This window comes from Bactrocera tryoni, chromosome 3, assembly GCF_016617805.1.
Source record: "Bactrocera tryoni isolate S06 chromosome 3, CSIRO_BtryS06_freeze2, whole genome shotgun sequence".
Lineage (NCBI taxonomy): Eukaryota > Metazoa > Arthropoda > Insecta > Diptera > Tephritidae > Bactrocera > Bactrocera tryoni.
In genome coordinates this window covers 62572586-62600405 of record NC_052501.1, presented here as the reverse complement: position 1 = coordinate 62600405, position 27820 = coordinate 62572586, and the positions used below count along the sequence as shown (strand labels likewise).

Sequence of the window (27820 nt, the reverse complement as noted above, 5' to 3'; positions counted from 1 at the left end):
GGTAAGAATTGAAGCCTGACAAGCAAGGATAATGAAAAAGGTTGTTATTTATGTTGTGCACAAGCGTCATATCTGCTACATAGTGAAAGAAAAACTTACGCTGATGAAATAATCGCTGGTTTAGCCATGATATTATTCTGATAAGATTTATTTGGAATGGAACACAGGGTGAAACAAGTGATTATTTTTATATATTTTTACAAAAGAACGAAAAAATAATAAACTTGTTATAAAATTGTAATTTTGTGTGAACGTAAAAAAAAAATGAGCCGCAAGATGAGAATTCGTTATTTTTAGTTTTTACAATAACTAAACTATTTTTTATATTTATTAGTTATCCAAAAAAATAAAATATAAAATAAATTTTTATTTAAAAAAAAAATTGGAAATTAAAAATGAAAGGTTTAGTCCCAAAGGAATACTAATTCTTATTAAAATATCAACATATCGTTGTCTTCTTTAAATTTAGTTTAAATTAGTGTTTAAGTGAAAATATGAAAAATCTTTTTTATTCCAACATTTGATTACAAAAATATATTTGTATTTGTTACTCCAAAATTTGAATTCAAATAATTTTTTATTACTTTTTAAAAATGTTGGGATTGAAAATTAAATTTTAAAATTTTTAGTTCCAAAATTTGTACTCAAAAATAACATTATTGCGATTTTTTCAATATAAAAATTTTGGATTAAAAAGTAAAATTCGCTGATTTAATTTCACCTTTAAGGTTAGTTTTTTTGTTGCTGTAGGTTGCTTTTGTTATTTGGTTTGTCTAATAATGTCTTAATTGTTTTCAACTAAAGATCGTAAAAAAACAATAAAATGATAGTCAACATTAAATATTAAATTATATATTTTAATATATTAAAATAGCATTGTTTGTTATACAAATAATCAACAATGGTGCCAGGTTTATATAAACTGTTATGTCGTTTGAGCATTACTAATATAGAGCAAAAAGAATTCTTGTTGGAAATGATTCTGATTGGATTAAGTTACTCCCATAATGAAACAAGAGGGGAAACTTTAGTATACCATCCCACAATTTCAGGGTTAAAAGTGGTATGGTTGGATAGGGCTGATGCTCCAGATTAAGAAAATATATAATTATAGCCGCCGCAAACTTTTAGTTTTCGAGATATTTGCATTTTATGTTGAAAATTTGGCTAATTTCGCGGAACACTTATTGTTATTGTGCGTGTAATAATATTTATGTAAAATATAAAATGCTTATTTTAAGCAAATATCTAAAATATTAATAAAAAATAAATATGTAGAAATATTGAGGTGAAGTGTAAGTGTATAAAAAGTGCATAATATGAAAGAAAAAGTTACTATAAATCGAGAAATTGCCAAATTAAATTTGCGAAATTTTCAACTTTAAATGCATAAATCTCGAAAACTATAAGTTTGCGGCGGATATAATTATATATTTTCTTAACCTGGAGCATCAGCCCTATCCAACCATACTACTTTTAACTCTGGGATCGTATACTAAAGCCGACCCAAACAAGATATTTATCACAGAAAAACTTCCCAATTAAACATTCGACAACATATGAGGGAAATATCGGGTGATTTTTTAAGAGCTTGATAACTTTTTTTTAAAAAAAAACGCATAAAATTTGCAAAATCTCATCGGTTCTTTATTTGAAACGTTAGATTGGTTCATGACATTTACTTTTTGAAGATAATTTCATTTAAATGTTGACCGCGGCTGCGTCTTAGGTGGTCCATTCGGAAAGTCCAATTTTGGGCAACTTTTTCGAGCATTTCGGCCGGAATAGCCCGAATTTCTTCGGAAATGTTGTCTTCCAAAGCTGGAATAGTTGCTGGCTTATTTCTGTAGACTTTAGACTTGACGTAGCCCCACAAAAATAGTCTAAAGGCGTTAAATCGCATGATCTTGGTGGCCAACTTACGGGTCCATTTCTTGAGATGAATTGTTCTCCGAAGTTTTCCCTCAAAATGGCCATAGAATCGCGAGCTGTGTGGCATGTAGCGCCATCTTGTTGAAACCACATGTCAACCAAGATGCTAACAAACTTTTTGTTGCCAAAAATGGAAGAACTGAACTTGGTTGACATGTGGTTTCAACAAGCTGGCGCTACATGCCACACAGCTCGCGATTCTATGGCCATTTTGAGGGAAAACTTCGGAGAACAATTCATCTCAAGAAATGGACCCGTAAGTTGGCCACCAAGATCATGCGATTTAACGCCTTTAGACTATTTTTTGTGGGGCTACGTCAAGTCTAAAGTCTACAGAAATAAGCCAGCAACTATTCCAGCTTTGGAAGACAACATTTCCGAAGAAATTCGGGCTATTCCGGCCGAAATGCTCGAAAAAGTTGCCCAAAATTGACTTTCCGAATGGACCACCTAAGACGCAGCCGCGGTCAACATTTAAATGAAATTATCTTCAAAAAGTAAATGTCATGAACCAATCTAACGTTTCAAATAAAGAACCGATGAGATTTTGCAAATTTTATGCGTTTTTTTTTTTTTTAAAGTTATCAAGCTCTTAAAAAATCACCCGATAGATTCTTGATGATGCACGGCTTGGCACAACAACAAAACACTTGCAAAAAGAAAATACGAAAGGGCCGCAAAATGTTAATTTTCATTGATATTTCTGTTTCTGCAATTAGGTGTTCTCGTGCTCTTGCATATTTTGGTATATGATTTTTGTATTTCGTACAATCTTGCAACACCAGGAGAATCACCTAATGGTCTTTAATACATTGTAAGGAAATGAATTGAATAAGTCAATAATGACTAAATTAAAAATTAAAATATAAAGTCAATAATGCGCTAATATTAAATAGTAAACAATATTACTATATTTATTGATCCATATTTGCATTTCTCACTATTATTACATCTCTTGATAGTTCTTTTAAAAATAAATATTTACTTTCCATAGTTCAGTGATATACTGCGGAGGGCAATATTTGAAAATTGTGAATGTGTTATAAGGCACAATTCCGATTTCTTTGGCGCCGCGATTTGAAGGTACCGTTGGAAAGAGGAAGTCCTCCTGATTAAAAAATATATAGGGTTATAGGTACCGCAAACGCTTAGTTTACGAGATATTCGACCTTAAAGTTCAAAAATTCGCAAAATTCGAACTTTTCAAGAAGCTATTTCACCACGTTAAACCCACTTTATTCACATTTTTCTCTTCAAATTAATTAAATTACACTATAATCTTTTAAATAAATCCACATTTTACACTGTTAGCAGGTTTTTTATTTAAAAAATCTTTATTTTATAAATTACATTTTACGCTCGTTTGAACCTCATTTGTTTACCAAAAATTACGAAGAAATGGAGCGCTGCCATGTGATGACAAGGCAATTCGCTGAAATTCCTCTTTTTCGCAAAAATTCCTCTATTCATGCATATGGATATTTTCTTTTTTAAATTTATTCAGCAAATAAGTAATATTATATATCGGGTGATTTTTTTGAGGTTAGGATTTTCATGCATTAGTATTTGACAGATCACGTGGGATTTCAGACATGGTGTCAAAGAGAAAGATGCTCAGTATGCTTTGACATTTCATCATGAATAGACTTACTAACGAGCAACGCTTGCAAATCATTGAATTTTATTACCAAAATCAGTGTTCGGTTCGAAATGTGTTTCGCGCTTTACGTCCGATTTATGGTCTACATAATCGACCAAGTGAGCAAACAATTAATGCGATTGTGACCAAGTTTCGCACTCAGTTTACTTTATTGGACATTAAACCAACCACACGAATGCGTACAGTGCGTACAGAAGAGAATATTGCGTCTGTTTCTGAGAGTGTGGCTGAAGACCGTGAAATGTCGATTCGTCGCCGTTCGCAGCAATTGGGTTTCGTTACGGTGAATGGCGTCGCTATCGTTCGATGCTAACAAACTTTTTGTTGCCAAAAATGGAAGAACTGAACTTGGTTGACATGTGGTTTCAACAAGATGGCGCTACATGCCACACAGCTCGCGATTCTATGGCCATTTTGAGGGAAAACTTCGGAGAACAATTCATCTCAAGAAATGGACCCGTAAGTTGGCCAAAAAGATCATGCGATTTAACGCCTTTAGACTATTTTTTGTGGGGCTACGTCAAGTCTAAAGTCTACAGAAATAAGCCAGCAACTATTCCAGCTTTGGAAGACCACATTTCCGAAGAAATTCGGCTATTCCGGCCGAAATGCTCGAAATGCTCGAAAAAGTTGCCCAAAATTGGACTTTCCGAATGGACCACCTAAGACGCAGCCGCGGTCAACATTTAAATGAAATTATCTTCAAAAAGTAAATGTCATGAACCAATCTAACGTTTCAAATAAAGAACCGATGAGATTTTGCAAATTTTATGCGTTTTTTTTTTAAAAAAAGTTATCAAGCTCTTAAAAAATCACCCGATACATGTATTAATAATATTATATAATAATATTATATATGTATACATATGTATAAGTAATATTATATAATAATGTTACGTAATAAAGTGTAAGGTTACAGTACAGTACGAAAACTCAAATTTTGTTTCAATATGAGTGCATGATAACCGTAAAATATAACCACTTTATATCCAAAACTCATATTTTGAATATCATTATCACCTAATATACAAACCAATGTATCATAAAAAATAAATTGAAATCGCTGACAGATATAATACCAAAATGTATAAATTTTATAACGAAAACTTAAATTTTGTTTGAATATGGGATATAAAGTGGTTATATTTTTTGGTTATCATGCACTCATATTGAAACAAAATTTTAGTTTTGGATATAAAGTAGTTATATTTTTTGGTTATTATATCTGTCAGCGATTTCTATTTATTTTTTATGATACATTGGTTTGTACTTCAGTCACCCCGGGTATTCGCTCGGCCAGAGTTATTTTTTTAGAGCGCGGCCGAAGGCCGCCAATGCAGAAAGGAGTACTACGCGATATTACTTCAGTCACCCCGGGTATTCGCTCGGCCAGGGTTATTTTTTTAGAGCGCGGCCGAAGGCCGCCAGCACAGAAAGGAGTACTACGCGATATTACTTCAGTCACCCCGGGCATTCGCTCGACCAGGGTTATTTTTTTTGAGCGCGGCCGAAGGCCGCCAACGCAGAAAGGAGTACTACGTGAAAGTACTTCAGTCACCCCGGGTATTCGCTCGACCAGGGTTATTTTTTTAAAGCGCGGCCGAAGGCCTCCAATGCATAAAGGAGTAAATTACGTATTACACATATATGTACATATGTTGAAAGTATTTTTTTTTGGTTAATATAGAAAAAAGAATCACGCGATAAAACAAACAAAGAAAAATTGTTAAAAATCCTACATATTTACTGTTTAAGATGTGGCAAGGCTCGTTTTCCTCATAATTGTAAACAATCTAACCTTTTCAACGATGAGTGTCCTAAGTGATTTTTAAATTAATAAATTTAGGTAAAATATAGCAAAATAAAAGTGAAATGTAAGCTTATTTCAAAGATTAGAGTGTGTATTTAAATATACGAAGTAAAAAATGTGAAAAAATTTAGTGAAACATGCAGAAATACCATGTGTTATTAGTGCAAATTTTTGAACTTTTAATCGTGAATATTTTAAAAAATATTAGTAATTTTTACATTATTTTTAGACATTCCTCCTCTGGAGAAGCTTCCCTATCCGTACATACCCCATTTATACGGAAATTCGGTTTTTTTACCCCTCCGCCAAAGTAATCGGAATCGTGCCTGTTATAAATTTGCACAGCGTGCCATTCTATTATTATGAATTGCAGAGCGTTCGTAAATATTGTTTATGTTATTACTTATAACTGCAAATGTCCAATATTTTAATAATTTAACTCCCGAATTCAAACAGGCGAAATTACAATCGAGACAACACTAATGGCAATATTACGATTCTTGCGGCGGTATTTGTCATGACATGTAAAGAATAACAACAACAAAACAAAGTAAGAGTGAATTGCATGTAAAATTGTGGATCTTTGAAGTGAAATATCTCGAAAACTATGCGTCTGAGGACGGTATATGTGTATATATTTTTTAATCCTGAGGACCTCCTCTATCCATCGGTACCACACTAATACTTATATTTGATTTAACACAACAGTATACTTTTTAAAAAGTACTGCTATAGTAGTAAACCTAGTGTATGCAATTGTTATTTAATCACTACAGTGAACTTCAAACTTTGAACATCGAAAAGTCAAGCCATTGTGAACTGTTACACAGTGAATATTCTCTCGCTTGTTTGTTTACATTTTGCCAGGCTGTGTGATAATAATTCGTAAGTTTTGTAATAAAAGAAAGAAATGTCAAAGAAAAAACTATTCTCTTATACAAAGATACGAATATGCGGTTCTTAAACACAATATATTCCAAGCTTATATAACTTTTCTGATATCACACACAAATAGAAATAAAACATTCCCATTTGGTTATAGTTATTAAAATTTTTAAAGCAATTTAGTAAAAGTAAGAAAGAGTTTTGCTAATTATTATGAGTGTCATTGCTTCTTATGAATATTACTTATATTGGTAATACCGGTGAGATAAACACATCAATGCCTTTTACCAGTCGCTTAGCAACGTTGAAGGAATTAGGTTAAAATATTTTGTAAAAAAGTGATAATAACTTTGAAATAATCATTTAGATAACAAAATTAAATATTTGCTGAATCTCTAAAAATCCAAATTAGAAAATTAATTGCACAATTAAAACATATAAAAATATGGCATCACTGAAACTTATGCTGGCAAAATTGCTCTTGTAACGAAAATCTATGTAATATTAATGCAAGCGAAAAAACGGCCAGTAAAATATTTTACTTCACTTAACAATTATTACGATTAAATGGATGTCTTTCGATAAACTTTTATCAAATACATTTTTATACCATTGCACATTGTGGATAATACCAAAACCGGCACTGGCAACACTGTGTCAAGTTAAAGAGTATTTCAACAAAATGCTTTGCATTACATTAGCAGCAAACCAAAAATAACACAATGTACAAACCATGTACCCTAATCATCTTAGAATTAAATGTATCAAAAGAGCGTTCAACAAGAAATGCACACAAACATATTTGCAAATAATTTAATAAGGGGGCTTGGCAGCTTGGTTTTAAAAACACTTTGGTGCTACGAAAACACAATCTCGTTAATGTCGCCCGCATAATCACACACTGCAGGTGTACATATGTAGATACATATTCACAAACACACACACACCAACTGACAAATGAACAACGAGTAAATATTTAATAGGATTATTCGGAATTTAAGTAAACAAAGCAGCAAGAATAAAATCTAAACATACAGCTAAACTCAATGAGAGAATGTTTTTTAACAAAAAAAATCTCTCCCTCCATCTCTAAAAAGTTCACCTTTCATAGATCTTTAGGTGCGTGAGGCACGCAGTTGATTGGTAATAAATCGATTGCACATTTTCTATTTCTTCACAATAATTAATTGTTTTTACGAACAAACGGTGTAGATGTCAAAAAAGGCCAGTAGAGAAATATTTGACATTGTTGAAAAACAAAAATTTTACCAAAATTACTTACCAATCAATGTTAGTCGCTGGTTAGGTGTTCCATTTAATTGATTTTCCCTTTGTGAATATTTTCTTTACACACAAAATAGGATCACACTAATATTGTATTTGCATTAATGTAAACAATATTAATTCGCAATATTCTTCGCACAGGTAAAACTGACTAAATTATAACAAAATTGCACAGCATGAAAGAGAGTACGTGACCACAGCGAAAAGCCTAATGCATTCACAATGGCTGCCACCACTGCACACACCTACTGACATATTTAATTCTGAAATTCACAGTGGTGCAACAATAAACGAACGTAGCAAAGCATGCCAAAGCAACAAAAACACCACGTTTTGTCAAGCTATCAATGCAGCACGATACAATATAGCGACATAGCAGAGGTTGATCGTTTTCGATCGTTCATATTCGGGGATCTCTTTTTAGCATCTACAAATGGTAGCAGTTTTCATGAATTTCTCCAAGCACTTAATCACATCTTTACAAAACTTATTTTCACTGTTTAATTATTTTTGTTTGCATAACAAATTCAGTAGCAGTTTATTGAAAGTCACCGCTGAGTTCCGTGTATTCTCTAAACAACTAGAGCAGTGCACTTTTATGTGTTCTTCACCTTACAGTGCTTCACATATGAATAGCAATTATGCTATACAATCAACGCCAACCACAGTCTATTGCAGTGTTTTATTGAAGTCTTTTATATAGTATTTTAATTATTTTCGACACAATTACTTTGTTTTCACAACCTACCGAAATTTTTTCACAAACTAGAGTTGCTGACAACAATTTTGTGTAGAAATGTTGAGAGACTTATGAAAATGTACGCTGAAATTCACAATAGTACGTTGTAAAAGTAAGCTATTGCGGCGTGCATTCGTGTGTGGACAATCGGTTCACATCTTTGATAAAGTAGTCGGGTTTTGAAAGAATAAATTGTAATCATATTGCAGGAAATTAAATAAATACATGGTGAATTTAAACATTTACCATCTTCAATGTGAAGACTACAAATATGTCAGTATTGATTTATTTTCCAATAATTGAAACAATTACTTCATGCCGACAAATAGTTTGAAATGTTTAAAAAACTATAATCTTTAATAAAACCCTAATTAAATCAAGACCCAGTAATAAAACAAATACTCTTTACACTTGCTTCTATAACAATTTATTTATATTTCACTTTTAAATATCTCGAGAATTAACATAGTATAGAACATCTGTATGTATGTATATATAATTTTTTTATACTTATAATGACAACAATGAACAACAACAAATATATCATACGAATTTCTCGAAGTATGGATGCATGTATGTACGTTTGCATTAACGTAAATTGTTAACGTTTTTAGTTGGCGCCATTTTTTTCTAGGCAATTGCATGTCAAAAAGCCAAGGTTTTATGTATTTTTACTTTAAAAATATTTGTAATGCATTATTATTATAAATACACATTTCTTTCGTTTTTAATAATTATATATATTGTTTTGTAAATATAATATCCGATTTTTATTTGTAAACTCGTTTGATTGTGTAAATTCCCTAAACGATTTGCAGCAGCCAAAGTTATTTTGATCAATCTTTGAACGTTATGCCTTCAGTTTCATTTTCACTATGTATGCATACATATGTATAATAGTTAGTATTAACAATAATATTATTGTATTTATTTAGGAAAATTTTTTTGGAAAATATCCGATTGCATTTATTGTTGTTGTTTCGTTATTATTTAAACAAGCTTTTTTTATTTGCTTAACAATCGGTGTAAATCATTAATGGCAAGTCGATTATTCTTAAAGTTGTTCCTCCTGTTTCTCTCCAAACCGTGGTGTAGTTTTGTACAAAATAATATTTATTAATATTTATGTATATTTAAATTAGCTTTTCAAAGGCTTTTTGCGTGCGGAAAACCATTAAATCAAAATAATATAAACTACGCAATGTTGAAAATATTTTATATTTAGCGCACATTGTCAAAAATTTATAGTTTCTAATTTTAATTCCTGCTGTATGGTGCAGAGTCTTGGACGATGTCAACAACGGATGAGTCGACGTTGCGAGTTTTCGAGAGAAAAGTTCTGCGAAAGATTTATGGTCCTTTGCGCGTTAGCCACGGCGAATACCGCATTCGATGGAACGATGAGCTGTACGAGATATACGACGACATCGACATAGTTCAGCGAATTAAAAGACAGCGGCTACGCTGGCTAGGTCATGTTGTCCGGATGGACGAAAACACTCCAGCTCTGAAAATATTCGACGCAGTACCCGCCGGGGGAAGCAGAGGAAGAGGAAGACCTCCACTCCGTTGGAAGGACCAAGTGGAGAAGGACCTGGCTTCGCTTGGAATATCCAATTGGCGCCACGTAGCGAGAAGAAGAAGCGACTGGCGCGCTGTTGTTAACTCGGCTATAATCGCTTAAGCGGTTTCTACGCCAATTAAGAAGAAGAAGAATTTTTAATATAAAATTATGTACATACATATATAATTTGTATATTGGCTAAGTTTCGTTGCTTTTTTAGTTTTAGTTTTAATGAAATCAGTTTGCTATTATTTTTATTATGCTAATTTTGATTTGCTTCTTTCTACCTTTTCATTTACTCTCATTAAATATTTCGTAATTTTACTTCTCACAGTTTATTTTTAAAATTCCCTATTCTCCTTTAAGATATTAAGTTATATTTTTAATATTTTTCTATGTTGTCAGAAAATATTTACTCATACACGTTTTGAATGATTTTGGTGTTCCTCGCTTAAGTACAATACAATTCTCTCTCTGGCTTTTTTATAGTGTGTTAAAGTTTTCTATATACTTTCCATTTACGTATGTATTTATGTATATATATTGAAACATATATCTTTATTTGCAAACAGCATCTTAAATCTAGGTATGTGTATACGTTTTAAAATATTATATGTATATGTAAATATAAGCAGCATTCATTAAAAAATTTCCTTCTATATGCATTCACTGGAATAAATTTCAGCAAGTTCATTCAATTTCAAAGGTGCGTTTATTTGCTGGTCACAAGATTTAAGAACTCCTCTCTGGTTTTAGGATCATCGCGGAAAACACCCAACATTGTCGAGGTGACAGTTTTGCTATTGATCTTCTGCACACCACGCATCACCATACACATGTGACTAAAATAGCAATAAAAAAATATAAATAATGGAGATAAATTTATTTATAACGTTAATATCTAAATAATGTGAAGTCGTGTTACTTTTATTCATTTATATTTTTTATTAATATATGGGTGGTACACTTACACTCCCTCAATGATGACAGCAACACCAGCTGGTTGCACAGCCTGGGTGACAGCAACGGCGATTTGCTTTGTCAAACGTTCTTGCACTTGTAGACGACGTGAAAAGATCTCCACAATTCTGTAATAAATTCGAAATGTATTAAAAAACTATTTTATTCCAACCAACCAAAACTTCTAGGTTATGAATCACAGAAATATATCTACCTTGCCAACTTGCTGAGTCCCAAAATCTTATTGCAAGGCAAATAGCCAATAGAAACTTTTCCATAGAACGGCACCATGTGATGCTCACACATGGAAAACATTTCGATATCCTTTACTACGACCATTTCATCGTGATCCTCATCGAAGACAGCGCCATTGAGAACGTCTAAAAATAAAATTGAATTGATAAGAATTAGCATTTTTCAAATTTTTGTTTTCAACTAAAAATAAAAAGTCATACATTTTAAAACATATTTAAAATTACTGAAATATTTTTAATTCATAGAAAATAAAAGAAAAAAATTAAAAATGGTCATGGTTATTTATTCATTCACAAAAAACTTATTTGTTGGTGTGACCCCGACGTGATTTGAACACGCAACCTTCTGATCTGGAGTCAGACGCGCTACCGTTGCGCCACGGAGTCCCATATAATTTCCTTCACAAAAGCGCTACACAACCACGCTGGTTACCGCTTGTTTACTTATTACGATAGCCCATTCACAATAGTCTGAAATTACTACTAAATTATTGCTAACAAAAAATTCTATTTTCAAATTTCTCTTTTTTAAACATACATTTGCACGTAGATAAAAACTTATACATATATTTGCATGTGTATGTTATCTTGTTATAACTATCTCAAAACTGTTTTTAATTTGATTAATATTAATAAATTGATTAAAAAGACTTAAGGCTTTTTTGTTTGGAATGTTACTATTCAACTACAAACTTTTTTTTATAAGCTAATTCAAGATAGATTCACAGGCGTATTTCAAGCAGAATTTCAAAAAAGCAAATAAAAAAGTTTTTCATTAACTGTTTGGCGTATTTAAAATATATATATATATTATTCTTTGAAGTCCACTGCTTCATATAAGCTTTATTAGTAATTTTGTTGAGATATACAATATTCAGAATTAATTAATATTTCAAAGTGTATTTAAATTTAATTTTTTCCAAGCAAAAATAAAAAAACTTCATTCTTGTGACCCCGACGTGATTTGAACACGCAACCTTCTGATCTGGAGTCAGACGCGCTACCGTTGCGCCACGGAGTCATATGATCTCGCATTCACAAATGGCGCACTCAAGCACAAGCCTTTGGTAAATACAAACAAAAAACGATAAATGAAAGAGAAACTAACAGCCTACACTAAGCAAACTTGAACTTGAACTTAAAAAGCTTTCGGAAAAGCTTTAAAATTAAGAGTAAACCATTGCAAAGAGAGAATGATGAACTATTATATTTGTGTATTAGCGGTTAAGCAAAACTGTACTAAAGGAGGACCATTTAGTATTCTTTGTTATTTTTAAAGTATTAGCTGTAATTAAAAAAAGGCACACGCATTTTAAGTGCGCCAAAATTTTTATGACCTTACGGCGTACAATTTTTTTACCATGAGTATGTTCGTATGTGAAAAATCTTTACATGGCACTATCCCTAGAAGGAAATTTTACTTTCAGATAAATACTTAACACGTATGTACATACATATGTATGTACATACATAAATATTACATACAGTATTACAAATGCAGTATATAGTATGTGAGACAATTTGTTACGAAAACGTTTTATATGCATATCAAGAAATGAAATTTGTTTTTATACTGCAAAATTAGCACTTCACATTGAAAATTTCTTTCTAATAACGTTCATTATTGCATAATTCATAATTGCATTGGTAATGTTAATATTAATTTTAATGCACTCAATTTGGAGCGGTAAATTAAAGCAATGAATAAAGTAAGCATTCCTTAAATTAAAAAAATTAAAAAGCGATAAAATAATATATTTTTTGTCCGATAAAAATATTTAAAATTGCGTAATAAATTTGCAGATCAGAATAATAGAGGAAAATTACATCAATTGATTTTTTATTCGTTATATATGTAAATAAATAAAAAAGTTAAACAATACTGGTCTCCAATGACCCCGACGTGATTTGAACACGCAACCTTCTGATCTGGAGTCAGACGCGCTACCGTTGCGCCACGGAGTCGTGCTTAAATTATGGCGCAAATTAGCCACAAGAGCACGCAGGCGGCTCGACAATTGATTTTTTCGAAACAATACATATTTCAACTACATATACAGTATCGAACAAAACATTTGCAACTGAAATATGATAATGAAAATAATATTTTGTATCAAACTCATTACTCTCAATAACTGCTTTGCTTCGCAGCGGCATTGAAGCTATAAGGTTATTCACTATGGTTCGGGGTATATTTCTCCATGCCTCCAGGGCCCTTTGAAAAAACTGATCAGTTTTTGGCACATTACACATTAAATTATGCTCAGTAACTGTTCTAATTAATTCAAACTCAATACCGTTAGAAAAAGTAACGAGCAAAGGAGAAAAGAAGCGAACAAAACTGAGTTGCAATTGTTTTGTCGCGGCGGATTAACGTCCATTTAAAATTATTTTCAAATATAAACGGCAAAATAAAAAAGCTCGCGATAAACATTGCAAAATATGTAACTTCAATCTTGTAAATTTAAAACAAGAAACAAAAAGCAATTCGAAGGAAAAATGGTATTGTAAGACAAAAAAATCTAGAACTTCGCTCTAGTTGCAAATGTTTTGTCCGATACTGTAAATCCTTCAAAATATTATTATTTGTGCTTTAATTTTTTTCTGCACTTTATATAAAATTATAATATGTTTAATACAACATATATGTATAGACATTGGTAAATAAAAAGTTAAACCTTAGGATACGATAAATTTACTTAAAAAGAACACTGTCTCGAAACAAAAAAACACAAATCGATTTTTATGTGGTCGATAAAATATCGAAAAACAAATGTAACAGAATGCAAAAATAAAAATAATATGACAAAAGAGTTGGAAGTCGCCCTGAAAAAACAAAATTTTTGTAGCTAATATTATTAATTTTGATTTGCTATTTATAAAAATGTCAATTTTAATTTCAAGTTGGCGTTTTATGCTCATAAAGTGCACTGAATGTAGTTGACATCAGGACGTTCTTGCTTTAAGAGGATTTATTTAATTGAATCAAATACTTTACAAACCCTCTAATTTTAGCTTAATTTAAGATAAAGCAGGTTATAAAGTCAAATTACAATAGCAGTTATTGACAAATACCAAAAATAAACATAGTTTATTTAGTAGAACGGACAGCTTCGGAGCTTAGCTCAATTAAAAGCTGAACGAGCATATACATATGTATGTATTTTTCTACTAAGACTATATGTATGTGTTTGTGAATGCACCTCGGCTAATTTGCAACACATTTAAACTTTTAACGCCTGATCAAATGTGCCACGATAAATATTTTTTAAATATAAGGCTTTTTATATTCAAATGGCACAGCTGCAATTTTTGCACTCTAATGCACTTTTGCCAAAAACATGCATATACATACATAGAAATGTAACGTTTTTTTATTTTATGAAAAATTAACAAGTTTAGAAACCAGTTATTTGCGTTTATATATTTTTTGTGTAAATCAAGTTTTTGTATTAATTTCGATTTAGAATTTGTAAGCTACTGAGCTTTTGATCATATGGTATGGTTTTTTTTACCACACGCTCCTATGCATTAATTAACTAAACGTGTCACAACAATTTGATTTTTTGTTTTACAGATCAAATGCAAAATGAAAGTGCTTTGCCTTCAAAATATGTTATAAAAAATGTCGAAAGCAGAGTAGGAATAAGAATGTATCGGTTTAAAAACAATTTATCTTTGAAAAGTAAAAAATAACACAAATGGTTAATTCGAATTTATCGCCACATAAATGTGTCAAAATCAAAACTGAATTAGGAAAAAAATTGCGGCTGTTTGCTTTTTAGCCAAATTTTTCATAACTTTACACAATAATCAAAGAGCACAAAATTCATTTATTTATGATTTAATTTGATTACGTACAATCATTAAATATACAGATAATACGCTTACATATATACATACATATGTACATATGTTTATGTAAACGCATTTATATAGTTAAATTCTGTCAAAAAGGAATGATTACATTACAAAGTATGTGTGTATCTGAATAAGTACATATACATAAATATACATTCTTACATATACATACATACGTATATGGTACATAAATATGTGTAACTAAATTTTATTTCCTTGTCGAAAAGGTTCACTCATAACCATATTCAGCAAAATAATTTTATCAACACTCTTACAAAATTGATTAACGTTTCCTTTCAGGGTTGCCGTTATAAATATTAATCTTTGGCAATAAATATCAAAAAAAAAAATATTTCGTTTTACGTTCACTAATACATATTACATATAATAATCGTTGACTTTCCAAAGAAATCTAACTAACGACTTAAGGGGATTACATAATTACAGTTAATTATTATTATTGCCTAACCTTTTGAGCTTTTGTAATTAAAGTGACACTTATACAAGTATACAAAAGAATAGTAATTAGTTGTTTACATTAATCACTATAATTAAAAAAAAATTACACTTATATAAAACACTTTCTTTAAATATACATAAATGACAATTTACTACAGCGGCAACACTCTTTCAGTTAGGTTAAAACGTATACGCCACGAAGAGCACACATTGGCATGTTAAAAAAAAGAGAGAATGTAATAGTAGTCGACGGCAAAGGAGCGCAAAATCCAATCTTTGACTTGCTAACAGTGAGTACTGAATTTTTCATTGATTTCTGCTTGCGCTGCTTGAAAATGTAGCCTTTGATGATAGTCAACAGTTGTTTGTAGGAGAGAAGTTACAACCAACCTCTCCAATATTTTATTATTGATGTGTATGTACGCTTTTGAGGCAACCACTTGTTGAGAATGCCTTCAGGATTGTAAGAATTTTGTATGTAATCACGTAGGCAATTTCCTTTTTAGCGCTCGTCATGAGAAAGCTTCTTATGATAAAACTGAATTTAGGTTCATGTCAAGACAGCCCTAAATTGAACACACTTAAAATCCAGTCCATTTCTAACACTACATATTTGCCATGTACATATGTATGTATGTACATTGCAGTAATATATTACTTTTGCATAGTTTCTTTTCAACGAAGGACAATAGCTTGCGCATTTTCTTCATACTTCTTACATTTAAATGCACATTGGTATGTACATATATCTATACAGTCAACTATATGCAAGCTTTTTAGCTATTTATGCGCAGTCATGTCGCCATTCAAAGTTAATGTGGCGTACAGCAGTTAATTGTGTGGCCATCTTGTGTATGCCAAGCTGTCAGTTAAAGTGCATAAATCAACTAACAACAGAGCTTCCTCTGTACGTATGCAGCAAAAGTTGGTTGAATACATTCACAAAATATTGGAAAGCACACATTTTGCAATTTTCGCTCCTGCACACACATTTTATTTAATATTATGCTAATGTTTAACTTGCTAGCGTTGGAAAAACCGAATGCTTGTGCTAATTTAGTGCGAAATAAGTTTCTGCCATTTCTTGGTATGCAGTTTCATTTTCTTTCGGCGTATTCTGCAAATCACGAAAACGATTCGCTACTCTTTACGCACCTTGTTGTGGTGTTTCCCCGCCAAGCTCTTACTAAAATAATTGACTCATCGCTATGAAACAGGTTGAGGCTGCTAAAAGAAATCCCCATGCATTGAACCAAGCTCACACAAGCTGTTAGTTTACATACATATGCAACAAGAATAATTTCACAACTGACGTCAATGTGGTGGCAAAAAATCAAATTTTTTGCAAGGTGAAGAACGGCGCGTCAATTTGCTAATGAAATAAGTAATCATATTTGTTGTTGCTGTTGATGACGCCAGGTTCGCTGACCGCTTATGAATGATGAACAATTGTTGGACACTGGACACTGAAGATGTTTGGTTTTGTTAAAGGTTTGTATGTATGTATATAAATTTGTACCATATACATATGTATATACTATATACATATGTATGTTTCTAACTGTAAATAACGACTTATTCGTAATTAACGCTAATAGCACTGTTATGCAATACCTTAATTATCATATCGTATAATAGTTAATTCATTTGTACTTAATTGCAGCATCAATTGTGCATAATCATGCAGAGGCGTTAACATTTGCTTAAATTTGTTAATTATTTCATAATTTCATATTAATAGAAATTTATAAAAGAAATGTTAACCTTTATATCATTTAAAATTTCACATCGTTCTGGTGAATATTTTCGATGTTACACGCAAATTTGAAGAGGTGTTTCAGAGTGCTTGGAAGTGCATTCCAAACTTTAAAGAGGTTTTCTCAAAATTGTGTTTTCAAAGTCGATGACCAACATTACTCGCAAACGGCTAAACCGATTAGTCTCAAATTTTAACACGAGCTTTTTAAATAATTGCTTTAGTAATTAAAGTAAAATTAAATAAATAAATATTTTTGTTTTATAAACAATTTGAGTGCGAAATTTTGGAAAAAATCGATTTTTTTTATAAACGGCCACTTTGTCAAATAATTTTATTTCGCTTCTTCCTTCAATTAATTACTAGATTTATCTTTACTTAAACGAAAACTGTTTGGTTTTTTAATTTTAGAGGGTCCAGTTCAGAGCTATAGTGGTCGTCGAAAAACGTCTTTTTTGAGGAGAGTTTCGGAGATCAGCCGCAGTTTCTTTCCAAATAAATATCTTACTAATACTAAGTCTTAAAATACCGTTAAAAGATACCATAATATGTGTACAAATTTTTGGATCAATTAATTTAAAATCTTTCTCAAAAACAATTCTAGAAAACGCGCTCTTTTTCGGCCTTCTAACTGTATATAACACCTTATGAAACGGCACATCGTTATGTAATATTTCATGAACCAGACTACAGCTGATTTTGACTGAGAAGCGTCAAGGGTTATGCATTAAAGTCATACTTTAAAAAGTAATTCTAATTAAATCTCTAATTAAATAATGATATTATTAAAAGGTTTTTTATTATTAAAGTAAACTATTATTTTGTACTAACCTAACTTTTTCAATATACTGAGTCTTTATTCGTGTTGTTTGCCCAGAGATAACTAGCTTTTTATTCTATTATTCCAATATTTAGTTGGAAGGATCGTAGCTTGCTCTGCGACTTTTTTGTATATGGCATTCATTTGAAGCGTAAACAACAATAATATTTTCTCTCAAACTTGTCCAACTTTGTACCTGAAAAAGTGTTTTTGCGGAGATTCTTGTACATTACATTAATTTGAAAAATTCTCAACCGGAGGAAGTTTATGGTGAACAAGCTCTAGCTGGACGATTGTACCGAAAGTGGTTTGCACGATTTCAAAGTAACAAATTTGGCTTGGAAGGCGACGAATATCCTGGGCAGCCAAAAAAGTTTGGAGTTGAAGAACTTTAATCATTACTCTATGAAGATTATTGTCAAACAAAAGAAGAGCTTTAAGCCAAAGATTCTATTTGGAATTCACTCAAGCAGTCATTTCAAAACATTTAAAAGCAGGCGGTTACATTCAAAGGCAAGGAAATTAAGTGCCATATGTATTGAGGACAACCGACTTTGGAAGACAATTTTGGAAACGGATTGTGACTGGTGAAAAATTGTATAGCTTCAGATGGGTAATACTATTTTACATGTTTTTATTAAATAAACGTTCAAATTTTGAAATAAAAGAAGCGCACGAATTTAGTTATAGACCCAATATTTTATTAAGTATAATTTGTACCTATCTTTTTTGTGCTTTTGCTTATATTTAGAGTAAAAATGAAAAATAAAAAAACTGTGCCATTTGACTAAACAGTTATTAAAGCAAAAACCTGCTGTGATATGTTATTTTTTTTAATAAAAAGTAAACCAAGCTATAAAATCACGTATTTAAGTTATAATTACAAATACTACGCCAACTATGGCTCCGTCAACGTTGCTGAAGTTAGCATTCAACTATTGAGCGGTAAAGAGTAAAGAATATCTGACATGTATGGATATCTAACAAGGTGATCGTACTAATGAATATCGATGACCAGCACTATTTAAAACTTGAATTTTTGTTTGCATGAATGTGCATATGTATGCAAGCGCATAAATAATTATGTATGTATGTATATAAGCATGTATGTACCATATATAAGTGGAATACACAAATTTGATTATTTAATCAAGAAAATTAGTGGTAATAAAATTACAGTTAATAATTTAAAAATATATAATGTATATAATCAAAACGCATGGATTTATACATTTCAAATAAAAAAGCCAGTTACTTTGTAATATATTCCATGCCAAATTTCGTGGAGATAGCTTTTCAAATGAAAAAAATTTTCTTACAAGGGCTAGATTTTGGTCGTCCAGTTTGTATGGCAGCTATATACTATAGTGATTCGATGTGAACAATTTATTCAAAGATTGTGCAATTGCCTTTGACAATAAAGCGTGATAAATTTCGTGAGGATATCTTGTCAAATGAGAAAAGTTTCCATAGAAGCACTTGATTCCGATCGTTCAGTTTGTATTGCAGCTACAAGTATATGCAATAGTGATCCGATCTAAACATTTTCATAAAAGATTGCACCATTGCCTTAAACAAAAATTCATGCCAAATTATTTTGTCAAATAAAAACATCGACTATACAAGTACTTGAAAATGTATACAAAGAGTAGGATTATAAACATTGTTACAGTTACTTGTATAATACGCAAATAATAAAAGTTAGAATTGCTTTGAAAAGAAAGTTGCTTGTACTCACCTTCCAAATTTTGATCGTAACCCTTTGTAAAGAATAGCATAGCCTTTGCGGCGCGTTCGGGTGTCTTCAGCAAGCCCTGTCGTTCGGGATTCTCACCAAGCCCGCTCAGCAATAGACGATATGAACGCGACAATTCGGGTAGTAACGCCTCGCGTGTAGGTGGTTTGTGATCCAGCTCGAGATCGTGATGGAATGTGCAATGTTCATGGCCTAAGAAGAGCATAAGAAAATTGAAAAACAAAATTAGTAAATAATTATACAATGAAAATGTGTGAAGTGCTAAGCCAAATGCAATGTTACAGCGAAAAATTTAACAAATAAACACATTTTGTGTTATTAACTTTGTGAGTTTTAGCGTTTGCGTTGTTATAATTTAAATTTTATTTTATTTATTTTTAAATACATATATTAAAAAGGATAGAATTGTAAAAAATTATTAGTTGAAAAAAAATATATGTTAAAAAAATTAATTTTTAAAGAAATGTTATTAATTTTTTTTTCAAATATTATTTTGTAAAAACATAATTGTTATTAAAAAGAAATTTATCCAAATGATTTATTAATCACACATGCAAAAATTGCAAAACGAAACAAAATGTTTACACAAAATAACAGTAGTATATAAACGTGTAACAAATAAAAAAATGGAATAGTGTTGCACTTGAAAACAGGCGCAGGAAAATCAAAAAAAAAAAATTATATACTTGCTTCGCTAATATTTTTGCATTAAATTAAACAATTGATGTGTAAAAGATGCAAATCATTTTGCTTTATTTTGATTTTGCAATGTTTATAACGGCACGAAAAATAGTTTAATTAAATCCAGAGCCTTAAACGATTTCAAAACATTACTTATCTGTTAAATAATTCATCAATATTCTCATAACACTCTGCTAAGCAATCTACAGTTGCCAGAAAACCAAAAATGTTTTATATTAAGTCGTGTCTATTGTAATAAATACCAAAATATATATATGTATGTATTTTAAAAAATTGTATATGATTTTTTTGGTTAAAAACAGTTTTGGTATATCAAGACCACAAAAAGCACAATTTAATACTTTTATGGATTGCCGTTTAATTCTGTCCAATATTATGTCAGCCTTGAATTACCGTTTAAGGGTATTTACAACTGCAAATATAAATTACCGAATTTTCAATAAATTATGGGTATTGCACCCTCAAAAGCAGCAACCTGCCAAAGTACCGATATTGATGGCACATTCACATAATAAACATGGAATACCAATGCATAAATCAACATACCAGGGTGTATCTATTGCAAATAGAGGGATTCAAATGAAACAAATTTTATTTTTTAATTGTTGCGTAATCAAAAATGTGTGCTATAATGTCAAATTGTTCTACAAAATCATAAATTTACATCTTATTCGTTTAAAATATGTTACGAATTATGAAAATGAGAAAAATGACGCCTAAATTTTTTCGCATTAAATCTGTGTGACATAGTATTTGTAACATCAAAAATATGGCAAATATTAAAGAATTGAAAAAATTACAAAAAAAAAAACAAATTATGATTAAAGCTTTTATAAAATTATTAAAATACAAGAAATTATTTTTTAAGAAAAAATAAAGAAAATAATTTTTAGTATTTTCCCCTCTTTTCTACTAATTCTAATATGAAATCTCTCTTAATTGTTTGCAGTTCTCGTGTTATATACCATACAATGTTTACCCCTTAGACCGGTGCAGAGTGGCAACCATAATTACCTATAATATGTGTACACAGATAACCAAAACAATAGAAGACAATAAAAAACAGCTTCTGTCATTTTGTAGACTATGCATCTCAAACTTAAATTGATTAAAATAATTATGGCTCTACTGATAACAACGCCGCAATCTAAATAACTAAAGAAAATAGTGAAGATAAGAGTATTTTGCCCACAAAGCTCGAGTTATAAGCTATTAAAAAGTAAAAAAAAAAGAATTGACAGCAAGTAAAAGTTAGAGAGATGTATAATAAGGATCTATAATGACAGTGGATATAAGAAACACGGTACTGTTAAGCGAAAAGTTAATCTCAGATATCGATGGAGAGGACATTGAAGATACATACATATTTGGCAAGTATAAATTCGTAAGAGAAAAAGAAAGAGTTTATTTTGTACTGTTTTTTTAAATATATATTATACATATGTATAGGTACATACATATCGTCACCTAAAATGCAAAATAACGTATCATCAAAAAGTTCGAAATTGAGTGCTTCATTGATTGCGATCCACTACTTCAAATTACATACATATGTCCAACATTTTAAGGTTCTGCTATCAGATATAACCCAATTTTAACCAATATTTAAATTTTGTTTCACTTATGTTTCGTTTTATTACGTGTTTCATTCGTTCCTCCGTAAATTTCCGAAAATGTTGTTACGTTATTTTGCATTTCAGGTGACGATATATATGTACATACATATGTATACTAGAGTGATTAAAAAAATTTTTTTTTTTGTTTGGTACTCGGAAAAATAGGTTCCTAGACACCTCTAAGAAAGCCTCTCCAAACATGAGTTTTTAATTGTAAGGGAAGGTCCTCCGCCTAACGGTTTTCTATTTTTTCTTATTATCAGATAGAAAAATTTATATTTCGCTTCCAACTACTTGAAAAAATATCTTGTTCCTGAGGTTTTGTAGGAAATTGAATGCTCTAAAATATGGTCTCTCATGATTTTTTCGTAAACCCAACCGTTTAAAAGATATTAACGGTGGAAATTTGACTATTTTTGGAAAAATTCTTTATTTCTTATTAATTTTATAATTCAATGAAAACCAATTATTATGAATGATGGAACTCACAGTTTTGTAGGAAATTTACTGCTCTATACAAATGGTCTCACATGATTTTTCGATTAAGTTAAGCGTTTACGAGATATTCATCGTCAAACATCAATGCATATTAAGGTGGATCAAAAAAAAAAAATTTTTTTTTCGTTTGGTACTCTGAAAAATAGGTTCCTAGACACCTCTTAAGAAAGCCTATAAGTTTCATCATTCATAATAATTTTTTTTCATTGAGTTATAAAATTCATAAGAAATAAAAAATTTTCCCAAAAATAATCAAACTTTAACTGTTAATATCTTTTAAACGTTTGGGTTTACGAAAAAATCATAATAGACCTTTTTTGTAGAGCATTCAATTTCCTACAAAATCTAAGGAACAAGATATTTTTTCAAGTAGTTGGAAGCGAGATATACATTTTTCTATCTGATAATAAGAAAAAATAGAAAACTGTATCTAGGAGGACCTTCCCGTTACACTTAAAAATTCATGTTTGGAGAGGCTTTCTTAGAGGTGTCTAGGAACCTATTTATCCGAGTACCAAACGAAAAAAAAAAAATTTTTTTTTTGAATCACTCTAATGTATACATACATACATTGTGACAAAAAAGCACCCGGCAATTGTAATTTAATTCCCCGGGTAAATGATATTTTAAAAAAATTCATTTTGCTAAGTTGGTGGTAGGACTCTCCTTAATTATTATGCCAAATATGTGCGCGATCCACCAACCAGTTTGTTTACAGCAGCTGCTTAAGTCGGGACACCTCAACAGTGCGTTGCGATTTTTACAATGGATAAAAATATCAAATAAAGAGTTTGTATCAAGTTTTGCAATTCTAACCGAATTTAGTGTGCGAAATCGTTTCGAATGTTCGAAAAGGCTTACAGTTATTCAGTTCTATCAAAAACACAAGCGTACGAGTGGTACAGGCCTTCAAAGACGGTCGAGAGATCGTTGAAAACATGCCTCATTTTGGACGACCTTCGACTCGTCAACTGATGAAAATATTGAAAAAGTGAAGGATATGGTGCTAGAAATCGACAGGTAAGTGTTAGAGAGATGGAAAGAGAGCTCGACATCTCTCGCGAGTCCGTTCTAATGGTTTTAGTGGATATTTTAGGTATGAAACGCGTTCTTGTTTGACTCATCCCGATAAAGCAGATTTTTTTTCAAAAAGAGTACCGTAAACAGATCTCTTTGGACATGCTTGATCGTACGAATTCCGATCCCACAATGACAAAGAGAATTATAACTCCCAATGAGACATGGGTTTATGCGTTTGACATGAAAACAAGTCAACAATCATCAGAATGGAACCTATTTTCAGTCGATCGAAGATATAAATCAAAGGAGGAGGTGCTGAAAGCCATCCCAAAAAGCGCTTATGAAAAGTGTTTCGAGGACTGAACAAATCGTTGGCATAAGTGTATTAGATCTGGTGGGGATTACTTTGAAGGCGATAAAATAAAATTGCCTTAAATTTCGCGCCATTTGATGTAACAAATTTATATCAGTGTATTGTGGTATTATTTAATTCTAATTGGAATTTCAGAAAATATTTAAGCATAAAAATATCAGTTCTCGGCGTTGCATTTAGGTATTCCCTCCGCATTTAATAAACACAATTGCAAATAATAATTGTAATTTAATTTACAAATTACACACATTAAATTTTTTTAAACACTAGCAACACTGATAAACGGGATACGCCGTCAAAAAAATATCAAAACAGAAAATACAACACGAGTACATTTGACTCACACAGCATCCAGTCTTTAATTTTCTTTTCTTCAAACACACAAAAAAAGTATTAAAGTACCAACTCGCCCGAGTACGCGCACCCACCTGGTGTAGTTGATGTGCGCGGCGTTTTTGGCGTCATCGGTGCGTCCGCCTCGTGCTCTGGTATAATGCCATTTGTCTTAAGCATTAGCTTTGGGCGCGTAAAGGACACAGGTGGCGTTGTTATCACTGCATCCTTCGTTACAGAATTACTCAAATCAGCAACAACGCCACCACCAACAACATTGCCACCATTCGGTGTGGCGGGTGTGGCAACGGCATTGGCCACGGTCGTGGTGCCAACCACTTCATCTGTTTGCGAGAGTGCACGATCCATTAGCGGTGTTATGCCGGAAGCCGAACTGGTCGAGCAGACGCTGTTGTTACGGCCACGTGACAGGATATGCGCCTGCGGGAAATTGGTGTCGTCAATGGCGTCATTTAGTTCGCTGGCGCTCATTTCCGACAGTTGGCGTGCGAAGCTTATGCTCATTATTGATGCTTTTTTTCTTTTATATGAAATGCACACGTTAAATAAATTGCTTGATAAGCTAGCTGAAAACTGTTGTATTAGTTTGTATATTATCACTTTTTGATTTTGTTGCAAAAATTAATTTTTATTAATTTGTACTTTTTCACTTGTTGCAAATGCCCTTTTGATTCTTTCGTTATCTTAATGGTCGCAATTTTCACTAAAAAAAAAAAAATAAATTAAAAAAACGTAAGTACTTAGTACTAATATTTATTGAAAACTGTCACTAGTGTGTTGTTGCCAATTGTCGTGGTTGCCGTTAACCGCGCGAGCTGTGTGCAGTTTGCGTGTGTGTTTGCAATGAATATTAAAATGAAATTATCTGCGTGCAAACTGTTGTGGCTGCCTTTTATACAAATATTGCAATTTCAGGCGATTTTTTTTTTGAATTTTTTGTTTTGCTTTTAATCTCACAAATCGAATGCAATCTGGAATTAGTACGCACACACAACTCACTACTCGTAGTATCACTCATAAGCTACTGCGGTTGCAGCTTTTTAGCATTTATATTTTATTTTCAATTCAACGGTATGATTTTTCAGCTTTGAGAGCGTTTGTCGGACACCTTCACGTTTTAAAATACCGTCAAGCACTAAATTTCTTGTGAGATTTCTCTGGCCGTGACGCTGCGCCAACACTCACGCAAATCAAAATTATCAAAAGAAAAAACCTTTTTGGAAACTGTTTTCATGCTGGTGTATACAAATCAAACAAAGCTCAAAAATTGTTAAATAAAGCTTCGATGCTAACGAAAGAGAAATCCTACTGAAGAGAATGGCGCTGTCGTTTGTGTAGATATATATGTATGTGCGTGTGGAGACAATTTTGACGCAGCGTACTGTTAACCACCGGTTGGGTGGTGCGGAGCAACAAGTATGCTGTTAAATAAATATGGAAATATAGAAACTAGTTGAACTCTCTTGTCGCCACTGTAAACACAGAATAAAGCACAGGGTGGGAATTTATATTTCATACAGTATATTTACACGCACACACACGCCGGTATGTAGCTGCATATTCCATTGTATTGTTATTTTATGTCGGAGAATGCTACGACGTTTTAAAGAAAAAGCCAGCTTTGCTTTTGCTCCGAGTATTTGCAGCATCTGTGCTGCCGGTGGCAGTATCTCAGCGTGTGGCTGCGGCAGCTTGGATTTAGCCAATTTACCCGCCTGGTTTCCGCTATGAAATCGCTGCTATGGCATTTATGTATGTCGTTGTTATTATGTTAATGCAGATTTTTCGCATGCCACTGTAAATACACCACCCACTCTTTTCGTTTTCTGTCCATTCGAGTTTCTTTGAGCAATTTATTTTAATATTTTGTTCAAGATTATCAGCAAGTTTTAGGTGTCGTATATTACTTTCTTTCTTAGAAATAAACTGCTTATTTGCAACAATTTTCTTATTATTGCCATACAACTCGTTTCTATTTTGGTCTTCCGAATTTAAATTTTGTCTTCTATGTATTGTGAAATATTAGCTGTCAACCAGCAAATAGTAACGGATCGAAGTCAACAAAAGTATGTGCAAATATGCTCAGCCAATCAAACAATTGAATAACATTAAAAATCAATCAATTTTTCTAACATAACATAAAATACGAACAACATAACCCAACGGGATCAACTTGAGTGAAGTCAACAATGACAAAATGAGACACTTAGATAAATTTCACATCTAAAAAGCACCTCTTGGAGAGAAAACAAAACCAAAATAAACAAATGGGAAATACACTTAAGAAATCTTATTCTCTGTTTGAGTAGGCATGGGATTGACATGTTCGTTACTGCAATAGAAACAATAAAGAAGGAAATCAAAAGTGAAAACCAAACTAGAAAAATGAAATAAAAATATGTATACATATACAAATATATTTTGAAATAAAAAAAGTAAGGAAGAGCAAAGTTCGGGTATAACCGAACATTTTATACTCTTGCAACTTAAGATACATATCGGCACACACATACTGGCTGATATATGCGGTATAAAGCTACCGGGAAGTTCAAAAATCTTTATATTAGGTATATGTGGGCTAAGGGAAGTATTGACCCGATTCAACCCATTTGTAGCACACAGACATTCTACCAGGAAAGAATTATCTCCTTTTTTTTTTTTATATATTACACAATGTCTGATATTTTTTGTAAAAAGTCAATTATAGGTACTGGGTCCACATATTCAGTACATAGGCACACACTTTTGGTTCGATTTAGGAAATTTTGAGTCATAAGGTGGAACACCTCAAATGCATTATTCGTGCAATATTTTGATAAATTAATTCATTCTTGATTTATACTTAGACTGGCAAGTAAAGGTTTCAAATGGAATTTAAAATTGTGTTATATGGGAGGTAGGCGTTCAATCCGATTTCGACCTTTCAAACAAATTAATGTCTCTGGCGTATTTAGTTACCGATTCACCGCGCTTTTAGTAGTTTTTAACAGTACCGTTTTATAGGTAGTGAATAGGCGATTTGCAATATTTTCGCTGGGTCAAGTTTGTTGTTGTAGCTTTAGTGGCTTAAGAGATATGTATATTGAACTTATTAGATCGCGGGGCAAGCCCACTTTTTTAAAAAGTTTTTGCCGACATGCAAATTAGAGTTTTATATCTTAATTTAGTGCTTAATGGAATAAACTGAAAGAAATGCGCCGGCTTGGCGGCGAAGAGTGAATCAAGCCACTTTCAGATACCATGCTCTGACGGAAACGTATTCCCGTGAGTTCGTTCTGCTTTGAGCGGTACAAAAGGTAGTCAGAAAAGGCAAGGTCCGGGTTATAAGGCGGCTCTGGCGAAACTTTCCAGCTGCTGTTTTTCCAAATAGTTTTAAATTTACAATCAGTTACCAACCGTTAACTGTAACGATTGACATTAATCAGCTGTTAGAGAGACTGTCAAAAATCATAAAATAAAGACAGTGATTTTTGTACTTTTAAGGGGGTATTCTGCTCCAGAAATTTAAAAAACCGAA

General features: G+C 31.9%; 2 protein-coding genes and 3 non-coding genes across 10 annotated transcripts in view; all 5 read right to left on the bottom strand.

The window, feature by feature from the left end:
• Window positions 1-8367, bottom strand: part of LOC120770320 (AF4/FMR2 family member lilli-like) — a 55769-nt gene extending 47402 nt beyond the window's left edge. For all 4 annotated transcript variants that reach the window (XM_040097701.1, XM_040097702.1, XM_040097704.1 and 1 more), the window contains exon 1: window positions 7570-8367. The gene's annotated coding sequence lies outside the window, so the exon portion shown is untranslated. The remainder of the gene's footprint in view (window positions 1-7569) is intronic.
• Window positions 8368-10071: 1704 nt separating this feature from the next.
• The window catches only part of LOC120770849 (GTP cyclohydrolase 1), a 39598-nt gene continuing 21849 nt past the window's right edge, over window positions 10072-27820 (bottom strand). The window contains exons 1-6 of one of the 3 annotated variants that reach the window (XM_040098452.1): window positions 25261-25419; window positions 24378-25006; window positions 19723-19932; window positions 11049-11214; window positions 10846-10962; window positions 10072-10716 (exon numbers count right to left, since the gene is read on the bottom strand). In XM_040098452.1, coding sequence (XP_039954386.1) covers window positions 10587-10716; window positions 10846-10962; window positions 11049-11214; window positions 19723-19932; window positions 24378-24807 — 1053 coding nt within the window. In that variant the 5' untranslated portion in view covers window positions 24808-25006; window positions 25261-25419 and the 3' untranslated portion in view covers window positions 10072-10586. Of the gene's footprint in view, window positions 10717-10845; window positions 10963-11048; window positions 11215-19722; window positions 19933-24377; window positions 25007-25260; window positions 25420-27820 lie in introns of those variants that run through there. The other 2 variants (XM_040098451.1, XM_040098453.1) reach the window with 2 other exon arrangements.
• Window positions 11404-11475, bottom strand: Trnaw-cca. The gene has a single exon. It is a non-coding gene; the product is annotated as a tRNA-Trp (tRNA).
• On the bottom strand, window positions 12038-12109 carry Trnaw-cca. Its single transcript has one exon. It is a non-coding gene; the product is annotated as a tRNA-Trp (tRNA).
• Window positions 12982-13053, bottom strand: Trnaw-cca. Its single transcript has one exon. It is a non-coding gene; the product is annotated as a tRNA-Trp (tRNA).